General features: G+C 36.6%; 1 protein-coding gene across 13 annotated transcripts in view; it reads left to right on the top strand.

Moving 5' to 3' along the window:
- The first annotated feature begins 104 nt into the window (after positions 1-104).
- CDK12 (cyclin dependent kinase 12) overlaps positions 105-27,726 on the top strand; it is an 84,855-nt gene continuing 57,233 nt past the window's right edge. For 9 of the 13 annotated variants that reach the window (XR_014173531.1, XM_081932120.1, XM_081932128.1 and 6 more), the window contains exons 1-12: positions 105-2,373; positions 7,780-8,652; positions 10,866-11,042; positions 14,018-14,157; positions 15,880-16,050; positions 16,600-16,789; positions 17,836-17,892; positions 18,480-18,581; positions 19,090-19,167; positions 20,934-21,050; positions 23,536-23,667; positions 24,641-24,855. Coding sequence is in view for 12 of the 13 variants with exons in the window: in XM_081932120.1 (XP_081788246.1) it covers positions 1,313-2,373; positions 7,780-8,652; positions 10,866-11,042; positions 14,018-14,157; positions 15,880-16,050; positions 16,600-16,789; positions 17,836-17,892; positions 18,480-18,581; positions 19,090-19,167; positions 20,934-21,050; positions 23,536-23,667; positions 24,641-24,855 (3,313 nt within the window). In the remaining variant the exon portion in view is untranslated. The remainder of the gene's footprint in view (positions 2,374-7,779; positions 8,653-10,865; positions 11,043-14,017; positions 14,158-15,879; positions 16,051-16,599; positions 16,790-17,835; positions 17,893-18,479; positions 18,582-19,089; positions 19,168-20,933; positions 21,051-23,535; positions 23,668-24,640; positions 24,856-27,726) is intronic. The other 4 variants (XM_081932121.1, XM_081932125.1, XM_081932124.1 and 1 more) reach the window with 1 other exon arrangement.

Below are 27,726 nucleotides of genomic sequence, written 5' to 3'. Positions count from 1 at the left end.
TTTAATAACGCATTTTAGTCCTAGGCCATCCACGCCTTGAGGTGAAAAAAAATAGTCCAGATCCCGCGAGAACATGGCAGCAAATATCGTCTAAAAAACTCCCCATCAGGTCAGAAACCGGGATAACCTCCGTCCCATCCCTGATCTCTAGGCGGGCGTCGCGAGACTTCGCAAAGCTCGGGCTGTGCGGGAACGCGTGCGCCTGCGTGAGAGCAAGCGTGCGCGCACGCACGCGCCTGTTCTCGCGGTATTTGGAGAAATAGGAGCAGGTAGAGAGGAGTTGGGGGAAAAGGAACCTCCGAGGTATACCAAAAGAAGCCACGGCGTCGGCTGCTCAGAGGACGACAACGTGGGCGATTATTTTTTCGTATTCTCGCGAGAATTGGTGGCTAACCTTCCCTCCTCACTTTCCTACCTTCCTCTTCCATACCCCTCCCCCCCAATCTGGAAACAGCGTCGTTTCGGTCTGGGAAGTAGGTAAAAAAGATGGGAATCTTGACTTGGGAGACTCACTAGAGATAAGGTCGAGGAACGGGTGGAGGCTTTTGGGTCGGTCACGGGCCTCCGGGATTTGCTCAGTGAGCGAGGCCCCGGGGCGGGCTGGAAGTGTATACAGTCAGTCCCTCAGGAAGTTAAGGAGATAGCAAATAAATTCAGTCCCCACTTTCAATTTGTAGGGACGTAGGACCTTTAGTTAGTGGCAAGGCAACCTTGACCCAAGACAGTCCGCTGCTTAAATACTTTGGGAGACTACTCTTAGGGGGACCCCTTTTTCGAAAACCTTGAAGTGACTAGTCTCCATAACTTTTTTGGGGGGAGGGGGAGGCGTTTTTAAAGTTCAGCTTCTTACCTATTTACAAACTGGGGTTTTTTCTTTCTCTTATTTTTACCCCTTTAATCAACCCTTTTGAGCAATTAACACCCTAAAAGTAGGAGTTAATTTAGACTTGGAGTTAAGGAAGAGCAGGTGCTTACTCAGGGTTTAAAACATCGTTTCTTCCCTTCCTACATGTGAAGTGTGAGATCGGAGGATATTTTGATAGAGTTGTTTTCCTCCAGGTAAAAGGCGACCCAACTCAGTTTCAGATTTATTTCTGAGGCAGCCTTATCTTACAACATTCTGCATGTGATTGCAGAATCAGGAATTCATAGAGCAACCCCATTTATCTTGGTAAAGAGACGGGTGGGTTGAATGTAGGACATAGGTAACAAAAGAAAACGTAGCCCTTCCATCATAGGGGGAGGGGCTTGAAGAGTAGAATTTGGGCTTTTTGGAGGATTACTCCCTCTTTTCAAGCACAGTGGAGAAGGAATGCCAAACCCAGAGAGACATGGGGGAAAGAAAGATATGGGAGGTGGGGGGTCTTTGCATCAAGATGCAGTGTCCAGCAGTGGGAGCTCAAACAGCAGAGAAAGGCACCGACTCTCCAAGCATAAAAGACACAGATCCAGGCATTCCAAAGATTCGCCGTTGGGGTCTCAAGAAGGAGGAGCACCTCTTGGCAGCATGATCAAGCCATTGGTAGAATATGACGATATCAGCTCTGATTCTGACACTTTCTCAGATGAAGCAGTCCTCAAGCTGGAACGTAGAGAAAATGATGAGAGGAAAGGGACATCAGACAGGAGTGATCGACTACATAGACACCGTCATCATCAACACAGGCGTGTCCGTGAATTGATAAAAAGTAAGCTGGGAGACAAGGAGAAGAGAATGGACAGAAACCAAGAGTCCTCAGGCAAGTTGAGTTCTAGTAAGGATAGACTATCTGGTACTTCCAAAAGGCTACAAGAGGAGAATGATGACCACTCATCTAAATCATTCAAAAGCAGTAGCAAAGAGTCCCGCTCAGCCAAACTGCATAAGGAGAAGTCTAGAAAAGAACGGGAGGCAAAATCTGGTCACAAGGATCACAGTAAAAGTCATCGAAAAAGAGATGCCCCAAAAAGTTACAAGTCATTGGACAGCCCAAAGCGGAAATCCAGAAGTCCACATCGTAAGTGGTCAGATAGTCCCAAACAAGATGACAGTCCCTCAGGAGCATCCTATTCACAGGACTATGACAACAGCCCTCCACGCTCACATACATCCAGTAACTATGATTCATATAAGAAGAGTCCTAGTGTATCCTCACGAAGGCCATCAGTCAGCCCTCCATATAAGGAACCTGCTGCCTACCAATCCAGTATGCGTTCTCCCAGCCCTTATGGCAAGAGACAGCGATCGGTCAGTCCATACAGCAGGAGGCGTTCATCCAGCTATGAAAGAGGAAGTGGGTCATACAGTGGAAGATCTCCCAGCCCATTCAATCGAAGGCGCTCCAGCAGTCCTTTTGTTTCCAAACGGTCTCTGAGTCGTAGTCCTGTTTCCAGGTACTGGTCTTCATATTTATATCAAAATTGTTGAGCATCCTAAGTACAATATAACTAAAGGGGATAATGTCCCAGAATTGTTATTATCTCTTAGAACAAAATGTTTTATATTCCTCTGATTCATTAGATTCATTTCTCACCATGATGCGGCCCTATGTATTGGATTATATTATTATTTTAAGATAGCATGCTTATGCTAGTGAGAATGGAGTTTGAGTCTAACACACTTGGCTCAGAGGTGAGTTGCAAACCCCAGCACTACCAGTTCGCTCGTGCTCCGTGGGTGGAGCCTCCTGCAGCTGCCACTACTGGTTTGCCCAATCCAGGCTGAACCGGGAGCAGCTCACTTCTGACTTGGCTTAATATTAAAGGATGATGATTTAAGGTACAAACTTGTTTTTCAGTCTTCCAGTATTATTGTATCCTTAGTAATACTTTCTATCTTATTGGAGAATAAGTTGAAAAGAAGCCAGGTCAACCAGTATAACATTGAATTGATGGGGTATCATGCTAAACCATGATATGAAATAGAAACATAGAATCTGAAAACTTAGTGTCAGTGAGTCTTGCATGTTTTTCAACATATTTTTGGTTTAATTTGTCAAGCCATCAAAACTTGGCAAACTAGAATCAATGAGCAAATCATGATCAGCATGAACTACAGATCATTAAAGATGGATGACATTACATAGTTAATGCAGATGGATAGCTTCTGTGTCAGGTGTGTAATTGAGAACCAGCTGCCAAGATTTACTGTTTGTTAATTGCTTTCATTGTGCTATAGTTAGATGTAGTATAATGTCAGAAATTTCTGAAAACTAAAACTGCAGTTTAATCCTCATGATACATATTGTGGTTTTCAGTTTTTATAAAATAAAAAAACTGGAAGAGGTGACTGGTTTACTAAATATGTAAACCGGTGTTGCAAGGAACTTTCTTCTTTAGCAAGTTGAACTCAATTCAAAGAAAATAAGATATATTTAATATTATACCATTTAAATATATAGCATGGAAGTTTCAGTTTTTATCCGCCTTCAGGACTTTTCATATAGTTATGCTTAGATAGTTTTATCACAATTATTTTACTGGACCTTAAGTGGCGATAGATATTCTTTTCATACACATTTAGCTGAACAACAGTTATGTGCTCAAAAAATCAGCTTCTGATATTTATGAATACCATAAGGGAAGTCAGTATAACTAAAATGTGTTCATATTATTCCTTTGAACTGTAATTTTAACTAATTATTAAAACCTAAAAGCAGAAAGGAACTTTTAAAATAGACCTCTTTCCTATCAACATTTATCATTGAGTCTAAACTTTATACTATTCATCTTTCTTTAAATAAGATTTCATTTTGCTAATACTTGGAAGGTATTACTCTCTCTTTATAGTATAAATATATGAAACTGCTAATACTGGTTATCACTGGGCATTGCATAGTTAACATTTCCATGGATAAGTTTCTGTAGTTTCTTGTTAACACTTTTTAATGCAGAACCTTGACATTGAAGTAGGAGTATTTTCAGGCTAGCACTCTGGCAGTGCTAAATCTTCTCATATTATTTTGACTATTCACAGAACTCTCCTCTTCCTGTTGTAAATTCTTGATGGTCTTCATGAACTGTGTCTCACAGCATGAGAGAAACTATATAATCGTTAACATAAGGCATTTTATATGGAGGAAATGTTGTGAAACAAATATTACCAAGCAAGCTTCCCACCAAGTTAAGATTGTTAAGGTGGTTGGTACTTCAGCTCTTGGCAATTACTTTTAAATAATGTAGGACAAATTTCTTGCTAATTATGGGCCAAATATCAGGAAAGCATCTCCATGTCTATTGAGAAAGGATTGGTTAATATGTGTAAACATCTTGTAATCTAAAAAAGTATGTTCATAAGTTTAGAAAACTTATGAAAGTGACTTGATTAAGTCTTTATGATATGTTGAATAAATAGGCTTGAGTAGAACAAACAGTAAGTATTGTATATTTAAATATGTGAAACTGCAAGGAGGCATCTTATTCCTGTTCATTTTTTATATTCTCCTTTATCTCATTTTCAAAGCTTTGTCTGGTGTTCTAGTTTGCTAACTCTTTTTCCCATTTGCCTACATATGCTGGGTTCTGAAATTCTTAAACCATTTTTAACTCACTTTCTCCACTAGAGTCTTTTATAAAAACAGCTGCCCTTCCTCTAAACAGATGTCCTTCCGCTAAACTGACCATATTAACAGGGAATAGCTTCTTAAAATGTTTGGTACAATACACTACAAAATGAGCTGTCTGTAGTGAGTTCAATAGCTAATTCTCAAGTTGGATTCCTAAATAAGCAGGGATTGGCAGACTGCTAACTTGAAGTTTGGAGAATGGGATATGAGTCAATAGTGCTCAAATATCCTGTAAAGGATTTTGTTGCAGATTTATTAGTACATTTTGGTGACCTGAATTTTGGGGAATATTGTAATATATTGTGAGACTAGGCTGAAGCTGCCATAGATAAAGATGAAGACACATAAACAGGGAAAACAATAAACCAGGAATCATGTCTAAAATATCCCTTTAGAGAGGTAGTTAAGAAGGAACCAAGCCTAAAGGAAAAAAGCTAACTGATCCAGACAAAGGAAGCTGAGCTTGAGTATATGGAGCATGCTGCCATCTGAGTTACAGCTACCAGACTTGCTAAAATGGGTCCTAAAATCCATTAACTATTTGAGTTCTGTTTGATGCCAAACATGGTGGCTTCAATGCCTAATTATTTCTCAGCTATTGACAAGGGATGTATATGTTGTCTGCTTTAATAGTATCTATTTAGAAAACTCACTAGAAAGCAAGGAGGACGTACAAGTTGTGTGCTGTGAATGGGTGGACCATAAACTAAATCTAGGAGTGCACTTTGCTGTGTATAAAGAGCACAAGAGAATGCTATATGTTGCCTTACCTGGAAGTGTGCCCCAAAGCATACTTAATATTTATTTATGGTTGGTTCACATGTCACTTAACTTTGTGGTTTGGGTTATGATTTACTGTACTGGGTGAATCCAGTATTGTGGTCTGCACATTGTGGTAAAATTAGGCCATCATAGCTTTTAAAACAAACACACTAGTGTGATGTGTGAACTCAGCCAGTGAGTGCATTCCATGGGAGTAACCATCTTTCAGCCAAAACAACTCTTATTATTATTGACTCCTGTAGATAATTGGAGTTTTCTGGTAATGCCAAACTCATTGCAAAGAGAAAATCCTGCTTTTGGTTAGTTACATTTAAGAAATTAGCTTGAATGTTATTCATTCAAGAAAGAATATTTCTCTTTGCTTTTGAAAGAGGTCTGCCCTTATATTTCCAGAAAAACATCAGCAAATATGACTTTACTATCCCCAAGAGTACAACTAGCTCTTTTCATATTGAAAGCCATGAAAACACTTTAAACTGCCTAAAATAGCAAATAATGACTTATTGATAGCTTATTCAAAACTTGAAAGAAAATTGGAATAATTGGCCTAAAGCTGAGTGCAGCCATATTGACTAGTGACGTTCTTTTCTCAATCACGTTTACTTAGTTACCTTGTTGGCTTTGGGGACTTCTGTTTCTGTTCTCTTTCATGGCCTAATTTATCTTTGAACTTAATTTAAATCAATAGTGCCTGTCATAAACAACTGTTTGTACAATCTTGCATATGTAATAGTCCAGGAAACTGGATTTCTAGAAACCACTGTTTGTAAGTCTTGGGTAGCTATATTGTGTTAAAAATGAACATATTAAAGGTTTTAAAATAGCTAAAATGTTTAAATATAAATAATATATAAATAGGGATCAAACTCCACACTTTGTAGCACTGATGATGTTACCTGTTTGGGTAATGAAAGGTCTGCAAATAACTAGCTCAGATAGTACTAGAGACACCAAAGTTCATCCCTAACTATATGTTTCCCTTCTGGTAACTTTTAAATAATCTGAAAACAATGAAATAACAAAATAAAAAGACAGCTTTTAATATATTTCACTGATTTTAAAAAAAGTAAGGAGGCAGGTAACATTCACATTTCAAGCTTACTTATCTTCTAAATTTTAGATTAGTAATCTACACTGCAAAGTCCTGAAGTACTTCTGGTACTTCTGGTAGACCTCAGGATTACATTTATTCTCAGCTTCCTATAATTAACTGCAGAAATTGCTTTCAAATCTTTGTGTTTTGTTGGAGTGTTTGGAATTAGGAATGATTTAAATAAGATTACTAATCTGCTGAGATCTGATTCTTAGAACAGTTTTGTCCAGTAATGTTAGAGCTGAGACAGCTCAATGTCAGGGAAGGGCTAGGAAAAACTGAGAACCAGTATATGGATTTCTGACACTTATTGAGTTTTGGTCTTACCGGTTCTTTTAATTTTTGAATTTTCAATTATAACTTTTCAGAAGCTGTAGATAGGGCATATAGCACCCCTTCCTCTTTTTTTTTTAAATCATAAAATTTTGTGACCTAGGTTGGACTAAAAAAAAAGTGACTGGCTCACAGTCACACAACAACCTTCTGTGGCTGGGAAGGCTCTCTTTCTTACCTGCTAGACTATAGCAGAAAGTACGTAGCCTATGTTGAACAACAGAACTGAAAATTTACTTCCTTTCTGAGTTGCCATTGAACTCTCAGTCCTCTTGGTGGGAAAGAAAAGGTAACCAGTGAGGTAACTTTTCTGATTACACAGAACATTTAAGGGCATCTTGGGAAAGTAACCACCAACGTGTGGAAGTAAAACTTGAAAGCAATGCTGACCCAAGCAAAGGCAGCTCAGCTTCCCTCCCTCCCTCTCTTTCAGCTAGAACCTTTAAAGAAAAACTTCATAGTAAATATTAAAAATGTCTATCTTGTTTTGTGCAGGGAGTATATATCTTTTGTTTTTGTACATACGAACAATGATATATCATGGTTTCTAGATTCCAAGCAAAAGCTCTAAATATGTTCCCAGCTTAAAATGTTTGACCCCTTTTATTTTAACATGTGGTACTATAAAGATTGCTGTGTTGTGTTATACATGAGTGGAAGGTGCACATAAAGTGAATCTAAGAAGAAAGCAGAGAAACCTGTAGCAAGTTGAGGAATGTACTGGAGCATTAAGGGCTGTGGTCGGTATCCCTTAAAAGTGTGAGTTTTGAAAGGGCTTAAACCATGATCTGTTTTAACCATGGTCTGATGAATAAATCAGCTGGGTTCATGTAGCATTTAAATATGGTTTACAAACTTCATCGTCTGTTCACATATCTTGCAACCTCAAAAGAAACATTGTGTAATAGAAATACAGAAGATAAATCATTTAGCTAACTTCTTAAGAGCTAGAAGTTGATTTTTTACATAAAAGCATGGCAGGTGAGATCCTATTGGATTCTGATTTATCCTATTTTGTTTTCACAGGAAGCCCATGAAATCCCGAAGCAGAAGTCCCACTTATTCAAGGCATTCTTCATCTCATAACAAAAAGCAGAGAACTGGGTCTCGCAGTCGCCATTCCAGTATCTCACCTGCTCGGCTACCACTGACCTCCAGTTTAGGAGCTGAGCTGAGTAGGAAGAAAAAGGAGAGGGCTGCAGCTGCAGCCGCTGCAGCAAAAATTGATGGAAAGGAGATTAAGGACTCATCTAGCTTGGTGTCTAGAAAAGAAAATAATTTAGCTGAAGTAAAAGAGTCTGTAATGGATGTCAGGAAAGCAAAAATGGCTAAGCCTGAAAAATGTCCTCATGATCTGGTGACGGTAAATACTCTACAACAAAATGCAGAGGTGAAAACAACTCCTGAGCCTGTCAAAACAAAGACAGTAGAAAATTCTGAAAAGAAACGTCTTGCTTTGGTTAAAGACTCAAAAGCTGTGGGAACAAAAAATGTAAAACCTGTTACAGCAAAGGAGGAAATTGTGACTCCAAAACAAATAGAGACATCTGAGCAAGAGGTCCAACCTCCTTTGCCTTCTGTAAAATCACTCCCTCCTTTACCAACCTCATCCCCACCTCCTCAGATTCCTCCACCATTGCCCCCTTTGCCTCCATTGCCAGTGGTTCCCCCTCTGCCATCTGCCCAGTCATCTACCATTCACAGCCCTGCTTTAGTTCCTCTGCCATTTTCTGCCCTTTCTAAAACATCCTTGACTTCTCAGGCTAACTCCCAGTCTACCATGCAATCCTCCTCAAAGGGACATGGTTCTGTGACCATAGCTATTCCTCATCTGAAAACATCAACGTTGCCTCCACTCCCTTTGCCACCAATCTTGCCTGGAGAAGATGAGTTGGAAAGGTAAGGTTTGTAGACACTGCTATTTTACAAAGACTTGTTAGTATAATGTATTGCTCATCTTGCTCAGTTCCGATGCAAAGATTGGTATTTGAAAACTGTTGAGCTGGTGCAGTAAATTCTGCAGTCAATAGAATTCACAGGAGTAACCTGTTTGCTGCCTCTAAAACCTTGAATTTCTAGTAATGTGGACAAGAATGGGAATTTCTTGCAGAATACAAAAGATGTACCTCCTTAATAGAAAATAACTTGGATAGCCGGCAAGGAGAGGGCTTTATTTAAAATGCTTCATAGGTATTGCTGGTCAGGATACTTTTAGACGTAAACAACTTGGTTGATAATCCTACTGTTCTTTTCAGTGTTTACTCTTGCCTTGCAGTGCTTTTTTATGAACATAGCTTTGAATTCATGACTAGAGAATTTTTAAATAGGTGAGCAGTGTGCTTTTTGACCCATTGTTCCCCCTAAATAGCCAATGTGTATTTATTTGTTTTGTTATCAGTATTTGATTGCTATATTTGGAGATAGGAATGATGATCTTAAATCAGATATTTATTTTTGGGGGTGCTGGTGGTGGTAAAGTATAACTTGGCCATCTTGGTTACGGTCTTCATTTTTCCTCTTGCTGGACATGTTACCCTGTTTTCATGTGTCTCCTTTCGCACACAAAGGATGATGGGAGGACTGTGCAAGACCAAGATTTGCTGTGGCTGTGACCTGATTTTTCTCAGCCATATTATAATTTCTCACTATTTCCATTTTCTTTATTTTAATTTGAGTCTTTTTCCAGACTCAAATATTCATCATGCTATAGGGAATTTATAACTAATATCATAGTGATAACTTAATATTTAGATATCTGGGGATGCAGAGTTGGATTTTTATGTTCCTTTGAGATCTTGAATGGTACAGCGTGACAGGGTTCTGTCTGATGAACCTGAAGTAATTCTAGGCAGAAATGTATATCTTGCTTGTGTGCTATTACTATTATTTTAGAAATATTGCTTAAAAATTTTTTTTTTTGCTTCACAAGTTTTTTGGAAGAAAGATGCTGTAGAAAAATAGTAGCATAATAAATTGTTGGAGGAAAAGAATCATTGTCAATTTTTAGTATTTGGATTTAATACCTACTGTTTTTGTAAGAGTTGTGTTGGAATATGACACAGAACGCAGGCAACTAAATTTCCATCTTAGTTTTTTTTAAAAAGGGCAATTCTATCCACCAATTCACAGAATACCTTTTTGAGAATTATGCAGCAGAAGTGTGCAGAACAAATAACTCTTTTCCAGCCAAGTTGAATACTTCAGAGACTATCAGTTGTTTTTCAGACTAGCTGGTTTGATTTCCAGGAAAAGAAATTTTCCTAATTTCAAATTTAGCAAACAGTTTTAATTCTCAAGTGTGTTTCCACTGTCCTGTGTTTGACAGGGGCTGGTGAAAGTGTAAAAATAGACGTTATTAAGAGAGTTTTGTTAAATTTTGGCTGGTAGAGTTGGACTTCATTGATACTATATTGCTAATTTTCCACATGTCAATCAGCATATAGCACTATCTCTAACTAATAATTGCAGAGGCAGTACATCATAATATCCAGGAATTGTAACTAATCTGTTATAAAGTGTTCATTTACAAAACTGTAGTTAGTATAAATTTTACATGTAGACAGTCTTCTATGTAACTGTAGTAATCTAAGGGTATTTTGCTATTGCAAATCATGGGAATATTTTCAATCCACTTCAACATTAAGTTAGTAATTCTTATTAGTTAAAAGCAGCAGATAGCTGCTTTAAGGGAAAAATGTAGTCAACCTTGGCCTGGAGTTCAAATTCTTTCAAGCAATGATGTTTGAGTAGTATGGTGGGTGTGGAGGAAGAAGGTATATAAAAATGTATGTGGCCATGAAAAAAGTAATTTGACTTCAGTATAGTTAAATTAGTTCAATTAATGATTGTGTTTTATTTTTTCCTTCCATTGCATTAAAAATGACACATTTTCTAAACCCCAGAATTTTGAATTTTCAGCTGTATATCAGGTACTGAACTTCAATGTTAAAATGGTGTAACCTTTGGTTACATTGATTTCCTCTAGATATTTCTATCAGTAACTTTATAATTGTAGCAGCTAATGATATCCATCTGTGTTAAACCTTAGAGATGTGAAACAATGATCAGCTTCTGAATAGTTCATAATACTTTTCTTTTCTCCGGTGTTTTAGTCCAAAGGAGATTGTTCCTCTGAAGCCTGTGAAGAAAGAGAAAGAACAGAGACTACGATACTTGCTTACAGACCTCCCACTTCCTCCAGAGCTTCTTGGTGGAGACCCTTCACCGCCGGAGTCTCCAGAACCAAAGGCAGCCACACCACCTCAGCAATCATTAAGAAAGAGACCAAAGTAAGAACTAAATATACTTCTATTTAATGGCATTTGTTCAAAGTACTTTATTTCTTTAGGATAACATTGAGGATTGGCAAAAATGAATAAATTGGGTAGTTAATAGACCTAGTCAAATCACCTTTTCATCTTGTGCCATGGCAATGCTAATATAACTTCATTCGCATGACTCTAGATTTAATTTTGATTAATACTGGTAAATAACACTTGTATTTCCAATTGAAATACAATCCATTTTGAAATGGATAGAAATGGAAACTTAGGGAATCTTAAAATGCAGATTCAGTTCATAGTGCATGAAAGATAAAATTTGATCCTCAGCTTGATATCCATGTTGTCGAGTAGCCAGTGTATCCGACAACATCTCCCTTAGAATCTGTCCGACTTAATTTTTATCTAGTTTTTATTGTATAGCCTGTAATTTAAAATAAAATAAGAGTTAAGCATATTGCAAAGCACCACTTTCAAATATTATTTGTATTTCTATTAATGCATTTCACATAAATCTTAGAAATATTCTTGAAAATAAAATGGCATATGAATTTAGCTAGAGCTTTGTTCTAAGTATACTTCCCCAGGGAAAAAATGAAAACCAAGATAAACCAAGTGTCCTGTTTGGATGAAAAACTGGCTTATTTTTAGCATTATGGAAGCATTTTGAACTCTTTTGAGTTCAAAAACAGTGTGAAAATGCTGAAAACAATACTTTTACTGAGACAAAATAGAATTGGATACTCTTTTTTAGAGTATTTCAGGAACTCTCATTATTATAAAAGAATAATACAGTCTATAAATTTTATATGAAAATTGCAGTTGGATTTTATTTTTACGCACTGTTAACCATCCTCTAGAAACTATTTTGTGCTGAGACAGGTAACCCCTTCCCCCCAGCCATTTTGCGGTAATACCCATGGATGCACTGATCAATATGCAGATATCAGGAAAAGAGAAGTCAAAAGTTAAGTACTTGAGTACACATGTGTATTAATCTTACATGTGTATCTACCTTAAAGATAAAACTGTTTAATGAATATCGTTCTTATGTCGAGAGCAGAAAACTAGAATTACACAGTTATTAATATTCTTTCAGCTATTGCTTTATAGAGAAAATTTTTGAAATATATTTAATGTATATAATTTTTAAAGAATTTTAATTATGATAAAATCTAATATAAACTAAACTTAAAGTAAGATAATAGAATAGAAAGAAGTAAAAGGTGCAAGAAAAAAGAGAACTGGAAAAGTAAGAATATAATAAAGAAAAATATATAAGGAAATGACTTTCCACTTTCATTACAGATCTAGCTTTGTCATTTGTATTTCTGTTTTAAATGTTAAAACCCCAGCAAGTTTCTAATGTAGGTAGAGTGAAACATCCTTTTCTAAGTCATTTTCTTGACCTGTCAGATGTAAATCCATTTTTGATTCCATCTGCTTTTCCAGATAAAATTTATATTTTACATTTGTCATTTCTTCATAATAACTTTTGAACAGAATCTATCCAGAGAAGCAGACCTCATTATTGATATTGTTGACAGTGTGCTACTATTTTCAGATTCCATTCTTCAAAAGTCTCCAATATTTTTTATTACTATAAGATTTTGCATCATTTTACAGACTTGTAATTCTTTGTTTTACCTAAAAACTTTAGCCATCTTTTTAAAGTGCATCATTAAATCTTCAAATGATTTTGTGATATTATACCTGCTTATGTTTCTTTTCCTCCAGAGAAGCTAGCTGATAAAATGATTGTTATATTTCATTAATAAACAATGTGAAAAATTAAAAAAACTATCTAACCAAAAATATATCAATGATAATTCATTAAAGGAATTACATATATTGCAGTGATTTAAAAAATTGGGAGGAAAAAGAAAAAAATGTAGAAAAACAGAAAAAATAAGATCTATATCATAATATAAAATTAATTCAATTCTTAAATTTATTATTAAATCCATGGGAAACTAGCTTGTCATTTTTAGAGTATAACTACATTTCAAAAATTTATAAAGACCACATATATGACTTCCACTTCTTAACATATTTCCATTTACATGAAATAATTCCATATATGTGTAGGTGATAATTATCCATATATTTGGTGCAGTGGTTAGAGTGCAGTACTGCAGGCTATTCTGCTGACTGACTGCAGTTTGGCAGTTCAAATCTCACCAGACTCAAGGTTGATTCAGGCTTCCATCCTTCTGAGGTGGATAAAATGAGGATCCAAATTGTTGGGGGTGATATGCTGACTCTGTAAACCGCCTAGAGAGGGCTGTAAAGCAGTATATTAGTCTTAAGTGCTAAATACTATTGCTATCTATATAATTATCCGTAATAGAGTCTTACACTTAATTAAGCCAGAATTCTTCATAAAATATCAAACTCCATAATGAGAATAATCTCATCATCACATACCTTTAACATGTATATTTTCTTAGGAATATAAAACATAAAACATCTTCAAATTTTTTACAACATATGGTGAGAAATCTGAACTCGATGACACCTTGGCAATACCATTTCTCAAATATACTGAACTGAGATGTTGTGTTTTTTTATTTTGGTTTAGCAAATTATGTGAACCATTGTGGTTTATAAACTATGGTTAGTATTTAATCATGAATAAATCTAACCATTTGTGGTTTATTTAATAAATTGTTAAATAAGCCATTATTCCTGTCTGAACCTGGAATATACAGTTTCATACTTAATGTAGTACTACCTGGAAACTAAGTATAATCTTTTTTTGAGTTAAGAAAAAAAGTATCTTGTATTTATAATAAATATGTTGGGTATCACAGCATTTCTGATATACAATACATACAGAGAGAGAGAGAGAGAGAGAGAGAGAGAGAGAGATCCGAGTAGGATGATCAGAAAACATTTATGAAAGAGTTTTATCTTAGAATTACACATTTTAACAGTTCTTCTGTTTGCTTCCCACTCACCCCCCCCCCCCAAATATCTTCCAGAATCTGTTGCCCTCGTTATGGTGAGAGGAGACAGACAGAAAGTGATTGGGGAAAGCGCTGTGTGGACAAATTTGATATTATTGGTATTATTGGTGAGGGAACATACGGGCAAGTGTACAAAGCAAAGGACAAGGATACAGGTGAGTTTAAAAACATGGATTATTTTTAATTTTCTTTTTCTGAGCATATATATGTATGTGTGTGCTCGTATGTATATATACACACTACATATACATGCATACATGTTGTAACCCAGGTTGCCTAAGAGACGGACTACGATAGAGTCCTTATTGCTCTGTTAAATTCCACAACAAACAGCCTTAAAATGGCCAGTAATGCTCCACCCCACATTTCCCTGAAGGCAGCCACCCAGTCCAACAAACAAAAGCCAGTAAGCAACAAAACCAATTTGGAAAGGCAGAGAGGAAGTCCAAAGACTAGGTTCAAGGTCACAGGGCAAGGGCAAGGTTCACAAAGCAAGGGCAAGGCAAAAAAGCAAAAAGCAAGACACAAGCTGAAACGAGACAAGGCTGAATTTTTTCCCCAAAGCTGGAGGTGGGTAAGGCAAAGCAAAAAATTGTTCCTGACAAAGACAAACTCCCCTGGCTTCTCCTTAAGTCAACCCATTCTAGGCGTTCCTTGTGAGAAGGGGTGGAGTGACCTCCTCCCAAGCAGCCTCTCAGGCTTCCTTTGAGCTTGCTTCTGTTCTGCCCTCTGTGTCGTCAGATCGAGTGTGGGAGGCAGCTATTCTTCATCAGAGGGGATCTGCTGTCTCTGAACACCACTTTCTGTAGCCGATCCTCCCCCAGGTCTGTGAGGTCAGACAGCTCTCTGGTTGGCCACCTCCACAATGCCTGGGGGGCCTGGGACAGCATTGTCCTCAGCCCCTGGCCTCGCCAAACATTGCAAGGAATGGCATTATGCCATCCCTGTCAGACAGTCCTGGTTCCATCTCCCTTGCCTCCTCCGAATAACAACACACACACACAGACACCACAAACACATATATGAGAGGAGAGAGAGTTATAGTTATTTATTGACAGATATTATAAGATCTTTTATTATTTTTAGTATGAAAGTGTGACTTCTGTTTATAAAGGAACAAGTGAACTATCTATAAAGTTAGTTCTTGACTTACAACCAAAATGTGTCATGTGATCTTCATTTGTAACTTTCCCAGTTGTCTTCTGACACACAGAATTAATGTGGGGAGCCAAATTTTGTTTTTGCTGCAATTGTAGGTCAAGGCACCAGATGATTAGATTTTAACTGTTTTTATGCTACAATAATAATTAAATAAAATAATAAATTGCCAATACATTTTATAAGTAAATAAATTTTATAAACAAATAATGCAAGTCATCATATTGTTAAACAAATCACTTGGTCTTTAAGCAAATCCATTCTTAATGGGGCATTTTGTTTGCTGGGAACTGACAAAAATGTCACAAATTGTGGTCTTTTGATCATACGATCGGTGATAAATGCAAGCAATTGCCGTGCCTGAAATATCATGTGGCCCAGGGGTGGGTTCCGGCAGCCACTACTGCCGGTTCACTCAGGGATACACCGTACACACGTGTCCGAATTGGTAAGAACCTACCTCTGACATGACCACAGTGTATGTGTGTATGTGGCTGTCATAGTTTTGAGGACAAGTTGTAAGTTAAAAAAAAATTCAAGTCTGTTGTAACTGAATAGTCATTAAACGGTTGGTCCTAAGTCACAGACCACTTGTGTTAGCATTATCTACTCAGATAAATGACTAACGGACATGTTTAAGGAGGATCCTATTTTTTGTTTATCTTGTTTTGTTTGACCATTATTACTTTTATAATTTGCTGTGTTCTCTTATTTCGCAGGTGAATTGGTAGCTTTGAAAAAAGTAAGGCTGGACAATGAAAAAGAAGGCTTCCCTATTACAGCTATCCGTGAAATCAAGATTCTCAGACAGTTGATTCATCAGAGTGTTGTCAACATGAAGGAAATCGTTACAGACAAACAAGATGCACTGGATTTCAAGAAGGACAAAGGTAACCATTGTCAAATAAGATTGTTTGGAAATAGATCATGATATTATGACCGGCATTTCAAATTAAGTGGCTTACTTAGCAGTAATAAACATGCTTTGTACATTAAAGAAAAGTATTATGAGGAGATATATTTTAATTTTGTCTAAAGTGTCAGAACGTCAGTGGCTTCTTTTATAACAAACATCTGAATAAGAAGCTTCCTATTCATCTCGAGGATCTGTTGTGAAATTTTGAGAGGAACTCTGTGCTGTGTAAGATAATCAGGTTCTTTAATAATAGATAAGGGGAGGAATATTGCTATTCTTAGGATTTAAAATTTCTTTACAATTTAGATATGCAGACACGATTGTCTTGATAATGAATACTAAGTGATATGGAACATTCCTTTTTTCTGAGAGCACAATTTATGGCATTTTCATTTTTTGACTTATGGCATAATTTACCCTTAGAATATTCTAAATACGATGTGCTAAATTTTGATGTGCTAAATGTTCATATTTTAATTCTTAAATAAAAATAGTGATGTTTGTCTTTTTAATCTTCTGGTAGGTGCCTTTTATCTTGTATTTGAATATATGGACCATGACCTCATGGGATTGCTAGAATCTGGGTTGGTGCATTTCTCAGAGGACCATATCAAATCATTCATGAAGCAGTTAATGGAGGGACTAGACTATTGTCACAAAAAGAACTTTCTTCATCGAGATATCAAATGTTCCAACATCTTATTAAATAACAGGTAATGATGTAAATTTATTTTATAATAGATGACTTTGTATGGGAATTGAAAAATTGTTTTCTCAATGTTCTATCCAGTATATTTTAAAAAATGTCCATTGTATTCTTATTCTTCCTGAGATAGGAGGAAGATGCTTTGCTCTGTATTCTTTTGCCTGCTCTGGTAATAATTTGAAAGCAAAAATTTAATGTACCAGTATCATGAAACACATTTCTAATGGAGATCTATGTAACTGCCATCATTCCATCAAGTAAAATGTCTTTTATATATACCATTGTTCGTTCATTTAAGTTACATAATTTTTGCTATATATAGCAGTAGCTGGCTTCCATTTCTGTTAAACAATCATGCCACCTAGAGTCATTTTTGGTAAGATAGTCTAGATTTTTTTTAAAAGCTGCTAGTTTTCTATCAGAATGTTCACCCATGAACCTTTCTTACTGTGATGACACCAGATCCAGTGACTTCATATATACATTCTCACAGCAAACTGGGATTTGTCATGAATATTTGTCTTATATAATACTATATTTTAATCTGATCTCACTCAGAGAACTCTTTAAAATATACTGGATTCCTATTGGATTCATGTTTTCATTATGGAAATAATTCGGAAAGAGAAAAAGCCAAGGGTAGCTGACCTCAGCAGACCTATTGGATCTGGTCTATATATTTTAACAATTCTGAGGCTATTTATTAATTACTTTACTTCACCTTTGTAACTCTCCCCCTGCTGCATGTTTAGCCCTCTATTACACGGGGGGTTGGGGGAGTCTAGGAATTGATGAATGACTTGAAAATGTATTTCCATGCATTCTTGCTCTCCCCAAACTTCTAAAATGATAGATTCTATAGTTGAAAAATAGAATTGTATCTATAAATTTGTAGGATAACTTTGTAGGGAATCTCTTCTGTAGGATATTTCTAGGTCTTGAAAGTGTGGCTTACAGGTACCTGCTGCAAATTCAGTAATCTTTGTTTATGCAATGTTTCTCTTTTGTGTAAAATGTTGTTACTAAAGGTTCACAATTATTATTTTTATGCAGTGGGCAGATCAAGCTGGCAGACTTTGGTCTTGCCCGACTTTACAGTTCAGAAGAAAGGTAAGATGTTTAAGAGGAGCATGGGCATGATTTTACACATAATATATCTGGATGGATTGCTGTACAAACCGTATTGAATTCAATTGCAAACAAACATATAGGAGTTATCTTTGTTGTCTCTTTTTTTGAGTCAGTAGTGTTAATGAGGGAGCTGATTGCATGGTCTTTGCCTGTTTTTTGGCTGCTAATTATTTTGAGCTTTAGATCCCCGACAATAAAAGCAATGATTTTCCTAATTCTGTTTATAATGTAGCAGAGAGAAAGCATTGACCTATCTTTTTTTTAAAATCAAATGAAAATATCCTCCTTGAACACCTGATACACGATGATTTTCTGTAGAGAGGGGAATGAGATCAGAGACAATTTATTTCTTGTTGTCTCTGTAACTGCATCTTGATCACTTTTCATTATGAATGCTTGAGGCTGGACTTGAGAATAACTTTAAATGAAATTTGTAGTGGCTTAAAATGCTGCTTAAATAATTAGTAGTCATTCTGTTGATTGTACCATCCAATATATTTCTATTTACATTGATTCTTACAGAATTATTGAACCTAAATGTTTTTTATAATTGTTTTCTCACTTAGCCGTCCATATACCAATAAAGTCATTACATTATGGTATCGACCACCAGAATTGCTGCTAGGCGAGGAACGTTACACACCAGCAATAGATGTCTGGAGCTGTGGGTAAGCCAGTGACTCTTCCATGCTTTGGTTTCTGATGTTAACTTGTGGCTACAATCTGCAGTGGCTCATACCTCAAGCTTTAAGCATAGTGTGGCTGAAATTCCATTTAGTTTTTATCGGCCTTAAATAACTATGATGAATCTAATTTTTTGCTGTTTCTTTGGGCAGTAGCCACAAGCACATTCAAAAGCTCACTTCTAACAAAAACCTTTAGGTTTTTGTATTTAAAATATTCCATTGTTCTTTTTTTATAAATGTGAATTAAAATATAATATTGTTCATGGCAATAATTTTCTTTAGAAAATATGAAGATGTATCTTCCACAAGGCAATGGGAAATGCTGCTAGGTAAATGCAGATAGGTCCTTTGCATGCACTTTTCATTGGCAATTTGCTAGATATCTAATAAGATCCCTAGGCAGCCAAGAGAAGCTTGCCATCCCTCCCTCCCCTCCCAAATACTCCAATTTATGCTATTGGTGTTTTAGCTTGTTCTGTTTTCTTCCTAGTTGCATCCTTGGGGAACTGTTTACAAAGAAACCTATTTTTCAAGCTAATCTTGAGTTGTCCCAGCTTGAATTAATCAGGTAAAGCGTTATATGAATGATAGAAAGGAGATTGGGCACAGAAAGTAGTTTGTGTATTCTGCCTTGGCTGTGCCAGCAGTTGTCATTTTTTCTAGAATTGCAAGCAATTATATTAGGTCCAGATCAGATCTATGAACAATATGTACCAGCTGGTTGCTCATGTTAGAAATGTACATAGATGCCAGGAAAATGCTTTTCTTGAGTTTTTTAACGTATATAACTGTATATTATATTATGAGTCTCTATCTCCAGCCTGGTAATCCACTCTTCAGGAGACAGGAATCCAGAATTCTGTATATGCAGCTTATTTCTACCTATGATTTTGAATTGCGATTCTAATGGTGCTGTTAGGTGGCTAGAAACTAGCATTTAGGCTCCCTTTAAATACCATAAAAAGTTAGGAAAGAGGCCAGGGCAGAAAAGAATAGTTATGTGGCTTATTTAGCTGGTCAAGATCTGCTATTCCTTGGGGGAAAAGTGTTTATAGTTTCGTCAGCTGCAAAGTCTTCTCTAGAGCATCAGTCTCTGCTCAAGTAACTTAATCCTTGTTAGGAATCTTTCTAAAATCTGAAATCCATTGCCTGGGCCCAGAGTCACCTTATTGGTGAGATGGACATCATTTGAGTTAAATAAATAAATACATTTTTATTATTCATCTACAAGCGTTTTCTTTAGCTAATCTTAATCATGGCTCACCCCACCCTTCCTGGCAGAGGGGGTATTCTGTTGATCTAGTCAGCCAAGGAATTTCAGATGACGGGATCTAGGAGAAGAACCACCTTTGCTGTGGCTCCTGCCCTCTGGATGTTTCAAAAGAGCCTCAGGACCTGGCCCTGCCAGATGGTTTGAAAATCCAGTGGGGGAGCTCCATACTGGAGGCGGTTCAGTAGTTAAAACTCAATGCCACCTCCCTCCCTCCCTCCCCCATGTCTTTGGCTCCCTTCTTTGCCACATTGTCTCATTGATTTTATCTGTGAAATCTTTTTATTTGCTGTGTTTTTATAATGGATGATTTTAATGTTTTTTTCAATGTTTTTTATGTTGTAAGCCACCCAGAATTGTTGGATATGAGATGGGTGGCAAATAAATGTAATCAATCAATCAATCAATCTTTGTGCTTGTCAGAATGTTCAATTTGCTATTGTATATGAATAGGGACTCATTTCTGTGATGTGTTAAATACCACACACACAAAAAAGGGGGGGGATCTTCTTCATATGTCTTCTGCATTTAGAGATGACTAATGGAAATTTCACTCTTGCTGCCCAAATTCTATTTCATTTTATTTTCCCTGATGCTCTTTTTATTTCAGCTTTAAAGGCCATGCTAATAGCTATTTATGAATCCTTTGAGATATTTAAAATAAAATTAGAGTTTAAGTAGACAGAATTGAAAATCATTTATATATACTCTTTCTGAATTTCCTATTTAATAATTAGGAGGGAGAGGGGGAGGGAGGGAGGGGGAGAGAGAAATGGAGCGGGAGAGACCCAGACACAAAATCAGCCAGCTGGCTTTCATGCCTAAGAGAGGCCTAGATCTTGCGGTATCCTAATTTCTAGGCCAGCACATTAACCACTATGCCAAAGGATAATGGTTTCTATACTGTACCATATCAACAAATGGGAGAAAGGTGATGCACAAATGTTGATACTGTGTTATTTGGAGTTATAGCTGGATGGGTAATTTGAAAATAACCACAGAACTGAGTGACTTCAAGTATTATGTTTATCAAGAGATTCAAAACTGTTTACATTTCCTTGCAGCCGTCTTTGTGGGAGCCCGTGTCCAGCTGCATGGCCAGATGTCATCAAACTTCCCTACTTCAACACCATGAAACCTAAGAAGCAATATCGTAGGCGCCTGCGGGAGGAGTTTTCTTTGTAAGTTGATATACTGTTTTTTGGGTGAGAGCTAGTATTGTATGCAGTACATCTTCATGTTTAATATAACTCTATAAAGCACAATATCTATTTTTTTATTTCCATATGCTATCTCTGTGAATATGAGATAATGTAATGGTGCAGAGGCTCACCACTTGTTTTCCTAAAAAAGCTTGCTCGGGTTCCTCCCTTTCAAAAAACAGGTTGAGATAGATTTTTAGGAAGTAACTTTAAAAAAACACAATTATCCTGATTTTATAATAAATTTAATTATAATTTAATTTTTATAAATAATTCAAAGTGTCAAACATACCTAATATTCCTCCTCCTTTCTTATTCCACCTCAACAACCCTGTGAAATGGGTTGGTCTGATAAAGACTGACTAGCCTAAAGTCACCCAGCCAGCTTTCATGCCTAAGGCTGGACTAAAACTCACAGTCTCCCGGTTTCTAGACCAATTTTTGGGGGTGGAAAAGAGAGATGGGTGAATTTGTTGACAGCTATGTATCATGTATGCTTAATGCAGTTGTAGATAATTTTATTTGGCCCAATGTGTATTGTTAATTGTATTGAGACCTCTGTGAACTTCCAGGGCCTAAAGCCACAGACTTTGGTGGATTCTAGATGAGAATTAGGAGAGGACATGGGGACATTTACCTGTTTCAGCTCTTAACTGCATTCAGTAGTGTCCAATAAGTGTCTTGGATAAAGGGGGAGGAGTGATTACTTACTTCCAGCACAAGGGAAAAAATACAAATTGTTTTTCTTTTTTCCCCCATAGCATACTTGAGAACACTTTGCACTCAAAGCATCCATTCTTAGGCAATTCATGGTTGGGAAACTAGATGAACTTAAAATATGCTACAAGGTCTCATTTCACGGACTGGGATGGCTAGAACTTTGTTATTAGTACTGGTTTTTATTATAAATAATTGGTACTGATATTACTGTTCATTCATCTCACTTGTGTCTTAGTTGAATGGAGAAGGCATATAGATATGAGTAAATGTAAATTTTGCTGCCGAATTCCCAAATCATATTCTCTTTTGTCAGCACATAGATTACCGGTATACATTCGTTTGAATTACTATGTATGCCACAGCCATGTACATCTGATGGAAATGAGTGGAGGCATAATCATCTGGTTAGTCAGCAAAGAGCATTAGATCCATGTCCTGAAACAATAGGCTTTAGGCAGGAAAGAAATGAGCAAATCCATACACGTGGGTTCAATTTTCAGTGATTTAATTCCAACACTGCTGATACCCTTTTAAGGTTATCCTATCCTTTCTTCTATGGCTGGTATATTGGATTGATTTTTAAATGAACATATGGAGATGACTAATATGAAATCAAATTTGGCCATGTAATCCAGAAACATCTGCTTTGACCAGTAACAGTTCTACAGGCAAACGCTTTACAATTGATAATCATTAACACATGGGTTTGAAGCACAAATTACCAGAAACATGTATTTTCAAGTATCAAATTGCAGTGCGGATAATCCTTGATTTACAACAATTCATTTAATGACCATTCAAAGTTACAACAGCACTGGAAAAAGTGACTTATTACCATTTTTCACATTCACAACTATTGCAGCATCCTCATGGTCATGTGATTAAAATCCAGATGTTTGGCAACTGACTCACATTTATAATGTTTGCAATGTTCTGGGGGTCATGTGATAACCTTTTGTGACCTTCTGACATGCAAAATCAGTGGGGAAGCCAGATTCACTTAACAACTGTGTTACTAACATTTAAGAACTGCAGTGTTTCACTTAACAACTGTGGCAACAAAGATCGTAAAATGGGATGAAACTCACTTAACTGTCTCAGTTAGCAACAGAATTTTTGGGCTCAGTTGTCGTAAGTCAAGGACTACCTGTATGAAAGACAGGTATGTATCCATATTCGATGAACAAGTTCTTTTCCAAATGATTGACACCAAATGGCTCATTCTGACCCACCTTTCATGGAGTGCTGCCCTCTAAAAATACAGTTCTACAAGGGGTCAGTTGAATTTCCTGGTAAAAGCATAATGCAAACAAGGGCTATGTTGGTGTTCCACAGGTTTCTGAAGTATATTTTGGAAACTGATATTGAAGTTTTATTAGTTGGAGAGGGCCTTGGAGGCACAAAATACATAATTGTATGCTATAGGTTGGCCTTGCCTGATAAAAACTTTTAAAAAAACAGGTTGTCTTAAATATTTGAAAATTATATCAAGTAATTTGACTTCTGAAATTTTATAGTGTCATATTTGAACATTTAAAATTTTTAATCTTAAATTAATTTAAATATTTTAATGTTGATTTAATATGCTGTTTATATATTAATTACATTGTACACTAAGTAGGTCCACTCCCTGAGAAAAATGGGTGGTTAAGAAATAGGAAATATATATGAATGAATGAATGAATAAAATTGCTGATTATTGTGGCAACTCTGGGCTCTCCTCCCCATATTTTTTATCTTCTAGCATTCCTACTGCTGCCCTTGACTTGCTAGACCATATGCTAACACTGGACCCCAATAAGCGATGTACAGCAGAGCAAGCATTGCAGAGTGATTTCCTAAAGGATGTTGACATCAGCAAGATGGATCCTCCAGAGTAAGTATCCTGCTAAAGGAAAAAAAAAACCTCCCTTGGTTTACAAGCTAGTTCAAATTTGGAGGATAGCTTAGAGTATCTACCTTGTACTTCAGTCCCAATCTCTGCTTTTTCTTTGAACATGCAAAGATGCTGCTGGCCATTCGCTTTATTCCTGTGATATGTCTGCACATAGCCACCTCCCGTATGTATGTATGTATGTGTGTATGTATGTATGGATGTATGTATGTATGTATTTGTGTTACAACTCCTGGTATGCCCTTTATTTACTTATCAGCACAAATACAACACACACACACATATATCAAGGTCGCTTTGGGATCTGTTGGAGCTACAGGTAGATGAGACAAGGAGAAAATTGTTTAATCAAAGAAAAAAAATAGGCATTTCTAGATTCTTTGGCCACAGAAGGACTCACTGGAGAAGAGCCTAATGCTGGGAGAGATTGAGGGCAAAAGAAGAAGGGGATGACAGAATAAGGTGGCTGGATGGAGTCACTGAAGCAGTAGGTGTGAGCTTAAATGGACTCCAGAGGATGATAGAGGACAGGAAGGCTTGGAGGAACATTGTCATATGGGGTCACGATGGGTCAGACATGACTTCACAACTAACAACAGATTCAAGCCACATTTTTTCTGCAACTCCAAATTTTTATTAACTGAAATGGCACTTGATATATATGCCCTAAGCTTTAAAAAAGGAGTGGTGCAATTCTTGTGGCTTCTATATAGCTTTAAAGCCTCTTGTGAAGTCTAAGACAAGGTTGATTCCTCCTTTCACTCACTCACTCCAAATGACCTCCCTTTTGACTTATATAAGAATTGTTAACACATGAAAATGAGTCTTGTGTTGGACCGTTGCTGTAAACATCATCTAAAATGAGAGAAATACCAATAATCTAATATTAGAATTTTTCTTTTGATTATTTGCACTTGCCACTATTGTCTCTAACGTTTGTATATTGTCTTTCTAGCCTCCCTCGTTGGCAGGATTGTCATGAACTCTGGAGTAAGAAACGCCGACGGCAACGGCAAAGTGGGATTGCGGTGGAGGAACCTCCCTTGGCAAAGGTTTCCCGGAAGGACACCGCCTCTGCAATAAGCACTGAAGCTACCAAGAATAATAGCAGTCCAGTACCTTCCCAACCTGCTCAGATCAAAATGCAACCTGGTGCTGGAGACTCATTTGGTTAGTGTGTAACCTAGGAAAATCCTTCAAGGTTTAATTAATTGGCAGGATTTTTTGCTTTCTTAAATGCTTGGGAATTCAAATCATAAGTAATAATTTTGAAAAGGGTTAGGCATCATAGCATGAAAAATGTAATCCTATTGCAAATACTATTAATTTTATATATTTATATCACATCAATTAATTTGTTCTGAGATAGCTCTCAAGGAAACCTACCATAAAATGGTATAATAATATTTTATTATATCTTATTAAAGATAACTTAATAATAGCTTAAAGATATAATATTAATATGTTTAATTAAAACAGGAGGTTATGATTAAAGTATTGAATTTGGGTAGGAGGAAAATTGAATATGTCCTTGCAAATCTATTTGGGAGGGAATTTTATGAAATGGACAATTTCCAAACTGCCTTTAGATGTATTTAGAATAGTGATATGCCCTTTTTAAAAAACACATATGCATATTAATAATATATTCTTTATAGCCAATTTTGATTAGACATTTCTTAGCTTTATTCCACCTTAATTGAAGTTTCTGGGTAGTTTTTGGAAATTTATACAATAATAATCATTTATTAAACGTAGTGTAGGCCAGCTACCAGTAGTTGTCAACGTCCTTGGGTGCTTCACAACAATCAAATTATAATAAAATTAATAAAAGAGAAATGATAATGATAAAAGATGGCAAGCACAATGAACCAAGGGATCAGACTCTCTATTGCCAAAGGCCTGGGTAAAGAGCCAGTAAATTTGCTGGACTTCAGTTTAGCAGTCTTGATGGAAATCTCTTTACCATTTTACATGTGATAAATTCCTATTCACGTATGTATATAATAAATAATATACATATAATGCATCATGTACATACTATTCAATCAATAGTATGTGTTTTCAGACAGGGTTTACTTGTGCCTGTTCAGAACTAGGCCTCTCCTCTAATATGTTTTTATTAAACATTTCTAATAAATGTTTTTTGGGAGTGCTGTGGCTCTGTGGTTAAAAATGCTGAGCTTGTCAGCTGGAAAACCGACAGCCCAGCTTTGAGACCTAAGTGCTGTGCAATGGGATGACTTCCCTTACTTGCCCCAGCTCCTCCCACTTAGCAGTTTCAAAGAATGCAAATGCAAGTAGATAAACAGGTGCCATTATTGGTACCTATTTATAGTGGGAAGGTAACAGTGTTCTCTGTCCATTGGTGTATAGTGACACTGGCCACATGACCATGGAAATGTCTTTGGACAATGCTGGCTCCATCGGCCAAAAAACAGAGGAGCACTGCCCCCCCCGGCGCAACTGGATAGGGGAAACATTTACCTTTTACCTTTACCTTATTAGACATTTCAGATAAATATATAAACAAAGAAGGGAAAAAACAAAAGGTACCAAAAATAAGCATGGGATTTACAAATGATTTAGGGATGATAATTTTCCAGAATATGTCTATGGAGATTCTCAGCCATCCAGGTCATGGTTGTCCCAAAGGTGATTTTTTCAAGAGGCAACTGGACTTTCTGGTTTTTCTTTGAAGACGTTTCGCTTCTCATCCAAGAAGTTTCTTCAGCTCTGGCTGGATGATGGTGAATGGAAGGCTTTTTATACTCTTTGCAGACAGCTGGTCATTTGCATACTTTTAGCGGGTTAAGGTCACTTGTGACATTAGCAGTTCATTAAGGTTTATCTGTGTTATCAGGGTCGCCTGAGTGGTGCAATTGGGTGTGGAGCCTTCTTGGAACTGTTGAAAGGACTGTGTTGGAGATAGATGATGTCGTATCCCTCCCCTTCTGTTGAGAAAAGCTGGTCAATTTTTGACATAAATAGCCTCTTTAACCCCTCTTTCAAACCAGTGATCCTCTCTGTCCAAAATGTGGACTTTTTTGTCTTCAAAAGAGTGGCCTGTGTAATTTAAATAAGGATGAACGGCTAAATCTAACTCCAGGTGATCTTAACAACCCACTTAAAAGCATTCAAATGACCAGCTGTCTGCAAGAGTATAAATCCTTCCATTCCCCACCATCCAGTCAAAGCTGAAGAAGCTTCTGGGATGAGAAGCAAAATGTCTTCAAAGAAAAAACAGAAAGTCCAGTTGCCTCTTGAAAAAAAGCACCTTTGAGATTTCCAGAATATAATTAACTGATTGTGAATAATAGAATACATTATATCATTTTAAAAGCTTGACCATCACTCTTAAGCTCTAAGCAAAGAATACATATCTAGAAACATACTCAATACAATATAAATCATAAAATGAAATTTGTAAATCTCAATTAATTCAGTCCACATTATTAGAAGTCTACTCTCCTTTAAGAAGACCTATGAAATTACAATATACACTTTGCAGTCTTACTGACCATTGGCTGTATTTTATTAGTAAAATTATGCAAAGGGGTATTTAAATTTTGCATGTGATAGAATTGATGTATTGAACTATAATTGAATTGGATCCAGTTTGAATTAAATTCTGTGTCAGATTTACTTTTGAGATAAACAGTTATTTTAGTCATTGAGGCACACTCCTACAGTTAATTAACCATTCAAGGACTGTTGAAGCATCCAGTCCTAGTGTCTCCTTCAGTCCCTTACTTGGTGTCACTGACTTCAAAGACTTACTTCGCTTATCTGCTCATCCAAGGACCTGGTTACAAATCACACCAAAAACAGTACTGGAGACTGGAAAAAACAGATTATAAATCCCTAAAAAATCCCTGAGAGCTGCTTTTTGCTGTCAGTTTAGAAGATCTTTCCAAAAGACTAATGCATTAATAGTTTCTGAAGAGTCCAGTAAAATTAATAGATTCATTTTTCTGTCTTTCCTGACATCTATCATCCACACACTAAAATGAGCTAAATTCTGGAAGCTGAAGACAAATG

Source organism: Natrix helvetica (assembly GCF_964273705.1).
Source record: "Natrix helvetica genome assembly, chromosome: Z".
In the NCBI taxonomy this organism is placed as follows: Eukaryota; Metazoa; Chordata; class Lepidosauria; order Squamata; family Natricidae; genus Natrix; species Natrix helvetica.
Note: the sequence above shows the minus strand (reverse complement) of the source record. Positions and strands in the feature narration are given on the sequence as shown.